The sequence below is a fragment of the Vigna umbellata genome, chromosome 8 (genome assembly GCF_029865625.1).
Source record: "Vigna umbellata cultivar VRB3 chromosome 8, Vumbellata_1.0, whole genome shotgun sequence".
NCBI classification, from domain to species: Eukaryota; Viridiplantae; Streptophyta; class Magnoliopsida; order Fabales; family Fabaceae; genus Vigna; species Vigna umbellata.
Genome location: NC_142172.1, coordinates 15,244,136 through 15,254,703, shown reverse-complemented (window position 1 = coordinate 15,254,703; position 10,568 = coordinate 15,244,136). Strand labels below are relative to the sequence as shown.

Below are 10,568 nucleotides of genomic sequence, written 5' to 3'. Positions count from 1 at the left end.
ATTTAAGAGTATTAGAGACAATTTTCAGATTCATGAAGAGTTACAATTATTCAAGAAGATTGACAACTATTCATGAAAAGTTACAATCAAGAAATGTAACTAATCAGAATCTGGTATCTCTTGGATTTGAAAGATGCCTGATACATCTACATAAAGGGATCATGTGCTCTACTGAAATTCATTCGGTCATTCTCTTAACACATTAATCAATTCCTGAGAATCATATTCTTGTTTAACGTTAATACTAAGAGTGAGTATCATCGTTGTATTTTTTCTTTGTATCTCAAAAGCGGATTCTGTGGTCTCCTTCACTCTTATAAGGGACGAAATATTGCTTTTAGGAAAGTGTGTATTCACGCCTAAAAGATTATATTAAGTCTACATTGTTGTTCATCTTGTTTCCCTATATTCTTGGAAAATTGTTCCAACAGTCTAGAAGCAATATTTTCTCTAAGATGACCACAATTCGTGAGATGTTTACAAACTTTCACAAATTAGACAAGTTTGAAGGCGTTGGTTTCCGAAGATGGCAAAAGAAAATGCATTTCCTTCTCTCGGCTCTAAACGTGGCATATGTTCTAAGTTCTCCCCAACCCAAAGAAAGCGAAATCGAGACATTGGAGGAACAACAGAAAGGAACAAATTGGAGAATGATGATTATGTCTGTCATGGTCACATTCTGAATGGTATGTCTGATCCTTTATTTGACATATATCAATATGTGGATTCTGCAAAAGAACTTTGGGATCAACTTGAAAGCAAATACATTTCTGAAGATGCATCAAACAACAAAATTCCTGGTTAGTAATTTTAATAATTACAAAATGATTTATGCTAGACCAATAATGGAACAATTTCATGAAATTCAAAGAATCCTAGGAAGTTTCAAGCAACATAATATTGCAATGGATGAGACATTCATTGTTTCTTCTATAATTGACAAACTACCACCAAATTGGAAAGATGTTAGAAATTCTCTAAAACATAATAAAGATGATATGAATGTTGAACAATTGGCTACTCATCTTCGGATAGAAGAAGGGATCCGTCTGCAAGATGGTCAAAAGGATTCCAATCATCCTAATTCTTCTACTGTTAATATAGTGCAAGATGGAAAAACAAAAACAATACTAAATAACAAGAAAAGGCCTCATAATTTCTATAAAGGAAAGATGAACAAAAGGCCAAAATTTGGTAAAGAAAGTCAACAAGCCAATTGTTGGGAATGTGGCAAGCCTGGTCATTTAAAGAGGGATTGCACAATCTGGAAAAGGAATATGGCCAAGAATGGCGGTAAACAAGGTCAAGGCGAGTCTAGCCAAGGCCAACTAAAAAAAGGTAATTGTACACAAATTGCACATAATTTTGTTTTGAATTTTGTGGAGATGGTTTCTAAAATCTTCTATGTGCAGACTGATGATTCATGGTAGATCGATTCAGGGGCTTCAAGACATGTTTGTAAAGAACGTTGTTTATTCAAAACTTTTAAAGAAGATGACAATGGAGAAGTTCTTTACATGGGAAATGATTCTATGGTTAAAGTCCTTGGTGTTGGACAAGTAGAATTATTACTTAGTTCTGGAAAATCATTTGTTTTAAGAGATGTATTATATGCTCCAGAATTAAGAATAAATTTAATGTCTAGAGTAATCTTGAATCGATTGGGATTTAAATTGGTATTTGAATATGATAAATTCATATTATCCAAGGCTGGTGTATTTGTTGGACTAGGATATCTTTGTAATAATATGTTCAAACTAAGTGTAATAAATAATGTGAAAGACTCTGTTTATGTTGTGAATCATGATTCTTCTTTATGATATTTTCGTCTTGGGCATGTTAATTATAGAAAATTATATTCAATGTCTAAATTTGATTTAATTCGTCCTTTTGATTTGAAAATAGAAAAATGCAGAACATAGAAAAATGCAAAAAATGTATGTTGACAAAGATAACAAGAAATCATTTTCCTAATATTGAACGAAATTCAACATTGTTTGAATTAGTGCATAGTGACTTATGTGATTTCCACAATACACCTTCATTAGGAAATAAGAAATATTTAATAACATTCATTGATGATCATTCTGGTTATTGTTATGTTTATATTTTGTTTTCTAAGGATGAAGCCCTAGAAAAATTTAAACTTTATAAAAATGAAGTAGAGTTACAACTAAGTGTTAAAGTTAAAAGATTGAGAATGGATAAAGGTGGTGAATATTATGATCCAATTTATTTTCAATCTATGGGTATTATACATGAAACAACTACAACTTATACACCACAACAAAATGGTGTAGTAGAAAGAAAGAATAGGACAGTAGAAGAAATGGTCAACTTCATGTTGTCCTATTCAGGATTAAGTGAAGGATTTTAGGGTGAAGCCGTGTTAACGACTTGTTATATTATAAATCGAGTTCCAATGAAAAGGAATGAAGTAACCCCATATGAACTTTGGTATAAAAGAAAGCCAAATTTGAATTATTTCAAAATTTGGGGTTGTAGGGCAATTGTAAAAGTGCCAGAACCCAAACGCAAGAAATTGGGAGAAAGGGGAATTGAATGCATCTTCATAAGATATGCTGAATATAGCAAAGCATATAGATTCTATGTAATAGAACAAAAGGACTATTTATCGCTTCATTCAATTATAGAATCAAGAGATGCAATATTTGATGAAAAGTGGTTTTCTTCAATTCCTCGTCCAAAGAATTTAACTCCTAAAACTAATATTGAAGGTTTATACCAAAACTTAATTGATCAAGGATTAAATGATGAAACTCTAAATCAGAGTGGTGCTTCTACATCTCAACTCAGAAGAAGCAAAAGAGCAAGAAAAGAGAAATCTTTTGGCTCAGATTTTCATGTATATTTAGTTGAAGGTACGAGAGATGGTATCTTAACAAAGTTTTCATATTGTTATAATATAAAAGAAGATCCATTGACATATCAAAAGGCCATAAGGTCTAAAGATGCAGCTTTCTAGAAAGAAGCAATTAATGATGAGATGGAATCTATCCTGGGAAATAACACATGGATCTTAGTTGACTTACCTCCTAAGTGTAAGCCAATAGGATGTAAATGGATTTTCAAAAGGAAAATGATGGCCGATAGAACTATTGATAAGTTCAAGGCACGTTTAGTGGCACAAGGTTTTAGACAAAAACCAGGAATTGATTATTTCGATACATATGCATCAGTGGCTAGAATCTCCACTATAAGGATATTGATTGCTCTTGCAGCAATTCATAAACTTGTAATTCATCAAATGGATGTCAAGACAACGTTCTTGAATGGAGAATTAGAAGAAGAAGTGTATATGACACAACCAGAAGGTTTTGTTATGGAAAACCAAGAATACAAGGTATGTAAATTGATTAAATCCTTGTATGGATTGAAACAAACACCAAAACAATGGCACCAAAAGTTTGATGATGTTGTGTTATCAAATGGTTTCAAGATAAATACCTCAGACAAGTGTGTGTATAGTAAATTTGATGACAACGATAATTGTGTCATAATCTGCTTATATGTTGATGATATGCTAACTTTGGAACAAATTTAGATCAAGTTAATTTGACCAAAACATTTCTATCATCTTATTTCTCTATGAAGGATATGGGAGAAGCAGATGTTATACCGGGTATAAAGATTAAGAGAGAAAATGAGAAATTAATTTTTTTCTCAATCTCATTACATTGAGAAATTACTCAAGAAATTCAACAATTATGAATGCTCTCTTGCTTCAACCCCTATGGATCCTAGTTTAAAGATATTACCTAATGGTGGTAAAGCAGTTTCACAAGTGGAATATGCAAGGGTAATAGGATGTTTAATGTATGCAATGACAAGTATAAGGTCAGATATTGCTTTTGCGGTAAGCAAATTGAGTAGATATACTAGTAACCTTAGTCTATCACATTGGCAAACAGTACATCGAGTACTTAAGTATTTACAGACAATTATTAATTATGGATTAACATATAGTGGTTATCCTTCAATTTTGGAAGGATATTCTGATGCAAGTTGGATTACAAATGCAGAAGATCATTCTTCAACTAGTGGTTGGATTTTCCTCCTTGAGGGAGGTGCAATTTCTTGGTCGTCCAAGAAACAAACTTGCATTACAGATTGCACTATGGCTTCAGAGTTTATAGCTTTAGCCTCGGCAAGAAAGGAAGCCGAATGGTTGAGGAATCTCATGTTCGAAATACCATTGTTACCAAAACCAATATCATCAATAGCAATACATTGTGACAATGTTGCAACATTGGAAAAGGCTTATAGTCAAGTATACAATGGCAAATCAAGACATATTGGTGTGAGACATAATTATGTGCAAGGACTCATCAAAGATGGAGTTATTACAGTAGATTTCGTACGAACAAAGTTAAATTTGGTTGATGGATTTACTAAGGCATTGGCTAAAGATTCCATTTCCAGAATGAATATTGGAATAGGAATGGAGCCCACAATTAATCACAAGTAAGGGAATCTTAACTTAACGCTTAATATGACATTGAGTCTTAAGTTCAATAAGATTTAATCTCTTATTTGATGATTGAAAGCACAAATAATTATTTCAAGAGTGTTTTAGATCTGTGATGCTTAGGAGGTTGAATAATTATTAATTGATTTCTTGAATTTATGTTTTGTCACAGGAACATGTTTACCTAAGAAATCAACCTATGTAAGTGCGAATTTTGGCCGCTTCAAGAAGTCAAGGGGGCATGACTTTGTTGCACTTATAAATAGATATGGACGCATGACCCTATTGTGTCAAGTATAACAAGAATATGTAATTTATCTTATATGTAGAGTATCTTCAAGATTTCATTATTATGTTGGTTCAATCGTTTCAACACCAATAAAATTCGAATTCCTGAAATGTGTATTCTACTAAGTAAAAGTTCAAGTCTGTGTACACTTTCATTTATGTGTAAGATTGCAATTATTAAATTGATGTTTGTGTTAAGTAATTATACAATACTCTCAAATGGTGGAGGATTATTGGAATTTAAGAGTATTAGAGATAGTTTTCAGATTCATGAAGAGTTAGAATTATTCAAGAAGAATTACAACTATTCATGAAAAGTTACAATCAAGAAATGTAACTAGACAGAAAAGTTGTTATTCATGAAGAGTTACAATCATTCATGAAAAGTTACAATCAAGAAATGTAACTAGTCAGAAAAGTTGTTATTCATGAAGAGTTACAACCATTCATGAAAAGTTACAATCAAGAAATGTAACTAGTAAAAAAAGTTGTTATTCATGAAGAGTTACAACCATTCATGAAAAGTTATAATCAAGAAATGTAACTAATCAGAATCTAGTATCTCTTGGATTTGAAATATGTCTGATCAACATCTATAAAGGGATCCTGTGCTCTACTGAAATTCATTTGGTCATTCTCTTAACACACAAATCAATTCCTGAGAATCATATTCTTGTTTAACGTTAATACTAAGAGTGAGTATCATCGTTGTATTTCTTCTTTCTATCTCAAAAGGAGATTTTGTGGTCCCCTTCACTCTTATAAGCGACGAAATATTATTTTTAGGAAAGTGTGTATTCACGCCTAGAAGATTATATCAAGTCTACATTGTTGTTCATCTTGTTTCCCTAAGTTCTTGGAAAATTGTTCCAACATCCTGATGGAAGCAGCTCCATGACGTGTAGAAGGATGCTTCAAGACGCAGAGAATGGCAACGGATGGAAGATGACAGAGGATGTCCGAATGCACTCAAGGTGTTTGTGAAATTGTCTGGTGGTGTTTGGATGAGTGTTTTGGTAGATTTCTAACTCAGTAGGCTTTCCAAAGGGGAAAGAAGCTAGAGGAGGTGCTAGATAACAAAGCACAGAGGTGAACTTGAGAGTAATAGCTGGAAATTGGCAGCATTTCTTTACTTCAATTCAAGTTACATTTACAAGTGATGAAGCTCTCTATTTATAGAAGAAGGAGAGCTTCTAAAACATATTGTGCAAATTATTTAAATGTGCACATGCTGTAAAACAGATAGAGGAAGCTTGGGCAGCAAGCTATGAGTGCCAACTCAGCAAAGCCATTGAAGAAGATGGAGTTGTTGTCTTTGGTGTTGAACGTAATGCAAAAGCCATGTCACCAACCATCCATTTGTGCTTCTTTGCTTACGTGGCAGCCCTTTTAAGTTGCTTAGACATGGTTCCTCCCTTTTATTAATATTCTACAAAAGCAATGTAAAAGTATTTAGCAAAGAGAACATTCTAAGATTTTTAGAAAGAAAAGATTAAGTTCTTTATTCAACTTCCCTTTCTTGGTCTTAGAGTGAAGTTGATACTTCTTTGGATGGTAAGTCCCTAAAGGGGTTGCCATCATTCCCTCCCTCTTTAAAACGATTTGTCCTCAAATCGGGAAGAAAGAAAGAAGCATAACTTTAGGTGATATTGGCCACCGGGATCAAAAATATATCTACAAAAAATAGCAAAAATTAGTATGATGAATGAAGTATATGCAAAGATAAGAAGATACAATGAAGGCCTTTTGACAAAAATGGTTTTAGAAGAAGTATTGGCCTTTAATATTTTTTTGAATTCACTTTGTTTTGAACATTCCCCATGATAAAATGAAGAAAGAAAGTGATGTTTTTGAGAAGAAGATTCAAGGTTTTTACCTTTTAATGAAGAAGTTAACAACATGCATACCTTTGTCTCCTTCTTCTTTTCTTGAGAAGGTTGCTTGGCCAACCTATTTTCTTGTTTTCTTTCTTTTTCAATTTTTTCTTTGATTATTATCTCATCCTCTTTCACTTGTTCAGGTGTAAGAGGAATCAATGTGATTTTATTACCTTTATGGAAGAAAGTTATTTTGTTGGTATAGCCATCATGAGTGGAATTATGATCAAATTGCCATGGCCTACCAAGTAATACATGCCCAACATCCATTGGAACAACATCACATAAAACATTTTCTTCATAGTTGCCAATGGATATTGGTATGGTTACCTGTGTGTTTACTACTATTTCTTCATCCTTTGTTATCCACTGAAGCTTATAAGGCTTGGGATGAGAAATAGTAGGTAAGGCCAATTTGTGTACCACTCTAGAACTACAACAATTGCAAGAGGAACCACTATCCACAATCAATGAACAAGTGTTTTCAAAGATTTTGCATCTTGTTCTGAATAGGTTTTCCCTTTGTGATTGTTCTAGTTCATGGGATTGACTTCCAAGAAGTCGTCTTACCAATAATAACTCACCTTCACAAGGTAAGGCTTCTTCCTCAGATATAGAAGTATCTGAGTCACTAGAAGAATCTTCATTTTCACTCTGATGGTCTAAGAGATAAGTAGACCTTTTGTGAGGACACTCAGAAGAATAATGTCCTCTCTCTCCACACTTAAAGCATTTGGTCTCTCTACCCCTTGTTTCTTTTGAAGATTCTTTGTGAAAGGTATTTCTTTCACGCTCTCTCTCTTTTTCTTTACCTCTCACTTTCTCTTTTTCTGTTTCTTTTTCTTGAGGCTTTTCATACCTCTTTGGACTACCCTCCCTCTTAGGATCTGTCCTATAGTCAGAGGTGGTAGGGTAGTTCCTTTTAGTGGAAGCTTTTCTTCTAATTTGTTCTTCCACTCTCACACATAGCTGCACAAAATCATTGAGATCTAAATAAGGTAAAAGTTCTACCTTATCTCTGATCTCATAGTTAAGACCGCTTTGGAACCTAGCTATGGTGAATTTCTCTTCCTCTTTTATCCCAGCTCTTAACATGAGTAATTCTAACTTTTGCCGGTATTCCTCAACACTCATGTTTCTTTGTTGAAGTCGATGGAGCTTGTCCATGACTTCTCTAGCATAATAGGCTGGGACATGCCTTTTGTGTAAGGCTGCTTTCAATTCATTCCAGTATTGGATGGTGTATTCGCCATGCATCTTTTGATCTCTTATGATTGATGTCCACCAATAAAGGGCTGCACCTTGAAAAGTCAAGGTAGCTAAGGTCACTCGCCTCCTATCATCTATGTGGTAGCACTCAAAAATCTGTTCAACCTTCATCTCCCACTCAAAGTATTCTTCTACATTGTCGCGTCCAAAGAAGGGTGGAAGGTCGAGTTTAGGTTCCACATGATGGTCTCTATGGTTATGATTACGCCTAGGAGGGCGTTGATAGTGATCATAAGGGTGATGACTATGGTGATCACTATGTTGGGAATGATCATCATGATCATGGTTTTGCCTATGAGAGTGATCCCCTTGTGAATGCCCTCTTTGAATGAGAGTAAGATTGGCGACCATTTGCCTTAGTTCATGTAACTCAGCCTTGGTTCTATTGAGCTCTTCTCTCAACTCTATGTTGTCCTGATCATGATTGGTGTTACCTTGAACACTAGAGTGACTCATGCTTGTGAAGTAGAGAAAGTGTTTTCACAAAATTTGAAAGCCTTGCACAAGTATGAATCAAAACTGTTGGAAAAGAGGATTTTCTTGTTTTTGGTGAATGACTTCTATAGAGATTCTAAAAGTGAAGAAACCGAATAGCTCCCAGGAAGGAGAGGTGAGTCACAATGGACAAGCTTAGAAACCTTGTCCTTCCTTAGCCAGAGTGTCTCCTGACGTTTCTTACCAAAGTTTCTAGATAGAAGTCTTTCAAAACCTTTTAGGAATGCAACGATGTTATGCCCCTAATAAACCAAACGAAGGTTTGTCTATATGGTAGCACACTTAGCTATCACGGAGACGTAGAACACAAATATTCAACAAGCAAAAGAAAGGAAGTATGAAATGAATGGAAAAAGAAAAAAACGGCCCTAAGTGAAAGTGCAAATGACACTGGGAGCCACTTGACACACTTCCACACTAAGATGCGCAACTAGACTATTACAATGTTTAATGGAGTACTTGGAATTGCTTGATAAGCATTTTCCCAAGTAACTCAAGGTTCAAAAGCAAAGAAGAATTAACTACAAAGGTTCCGTGATAGAATGTCACTTATACAATGAAGTGTAAGACAATGTAAACAAAGCCAAGTGTGGCAGCAACAACTAAATAAAGGAGCTGAAATGTAACTTTAAAGTGGTGTTTTTCTGCTGCAAAGAAGTGCTGGACAGCCAATGGAAATTGCTCTTGAAATCCACTTGAAGCAATGTTAGCAAGACCTCCACTCCTTAAGATGCTACCCCTTTGATAAGGCCTAGCTGGATGTTAAAACTCCACCAAAATATGATGTTGCAGCAGACAAAAGTCACAAAACCCGTGAGTGATAAAAAAAAATGCTGCAGCAAAGTTTAATGCAGAAATAACGTGACAGCAATATATGGAAGCAAATAAAAGTGATTTCTAAACACTTTGGGGCTGGAAGAAAGGCTAGCACACAAAAGGAACTTAAGATAGGGTCTAGAAGAGATTAGAAAAGCAAGAAAAACTCAAAACAAAGAGCAAATTCAAGTGCAGTGAAAGTGTTTGATGAAAATGCCAAACTGTTTGACAAAATGCCACTAAGAACAGTAGATTTTGGTGTTTTCTGGTTTTGGATTCATGAACACTGGATTGCAGGGGTTATTTGCTTTTTGATGCTTTGAATTCACTGGTATAATGATTCAAAAATAGTTGGAACAGAATCCCCTAGCTTTTGCCAATCCAAATTTCAAATGGAAACTTTTAAAGTATAGAAAACAACAAAGAAATGCATACTGCACCAAAAATGTGGCTGGAAAATTGGAACAGCAGTGTGCAAAACAAATGGCAGTGGATCAAAGGCTCCAATGATATGTCAAACAAGTTTATCTCATCAATTTTGATGTGTACAAACACTTAGACAACAAAGAATCACACTACAGCAGCAAATCAGTAGTCCACTTCCAAACTTAAGCAATTTCAATGGTCTGAAAACTGATTTTGCACTTTTGGTGAAAACTGACCAAATGAACAGTAGGTACTAGTTTTAATTGACCAAATACACTTGCTGAACCATTGAAAATGCACAGGCAGTCACAAAATCTCAAAAACAGTGTATGAGTTGCCAAATTATGCAGAAAAAGTGACAAAACTGCACCAAAATTTAAAATGCAATAGAGTCAAAGCTGGATGGATCAAAAATCATGCAAGAAAGGTCCTAAACAACTAGATCTAACTGTAGAGTATCAGCTAGAAGATTTAAAGTAACCTAAAACCACACAAAGACAGCAAGCACGGTGCAAAATCTGATAAAAAACTGTGACAGCATTGTTTAATGAATTTTGAAACAACTCAACAACTCATTTTGCAAATATGTGATTGATTGGAGTTACTATCACTTGAAACATGCTTAAAATCATAAAAGAAACTTGTCTCAAGTTTTAGATACAACAAAACTGGCAGAAACAGTATGCACCAAATCAATGTAGAAATGAATTCTGATGCAGAATTTGAAACCAGATTTTATGAACTCAACCACACATTTTGCTTTTCTGAGTTGAATATGAGTTTGTACACTTGTAGCAATGCTTAACAACACCAAGGAAACTTGCACAAAGCTTTAGAAGCAAGAAATCTGGTCTGAAACAGATTAAAGTATAGATACCAGATTTGAAAAGATTGTGCAGAATTTTGTG

General features: G+C 34.4%; 1 protein-coding gene across 1 annotated transcript; it reads right to left on the bottom strand.

Annotated features, from left to right (window-relative positions):
- Positions 1–6,439: 6,439 nt before the first annotated feature.
- On the bottom strand, positions 6,440–8,787 carry LOC148194106 (uncharacterized). Its single transcript, XM_088097111.1, has 2 exons — positions 6,685–8,787; positions 6,440–6,451 (listed from the first exon to the last, which is right to left on the bottom strand). The coding sequence occupies exons 1-2, from the start codon at positions 8,377–8,379 to the stop codon at positions 6,440–6,442; spliced, it is 1,707 nt and encodes a 568-aa protein (XP_087953237.1). The 5' UTR covers positions 8,380–8,787.
- Between the last annotated feature and the right edge of the window lie 1,781 nt (positions 8,788–10,568).

Excerpts from the sequence above, each read along its gene's own strand:
- LOC148194106 (XM_088097111.1), bottom strand. The coding sequence starts at position 8,379 with ATGAGTCACTCTAGTGTTCAAGGTAACACCAATCATGATCAGGACAAC.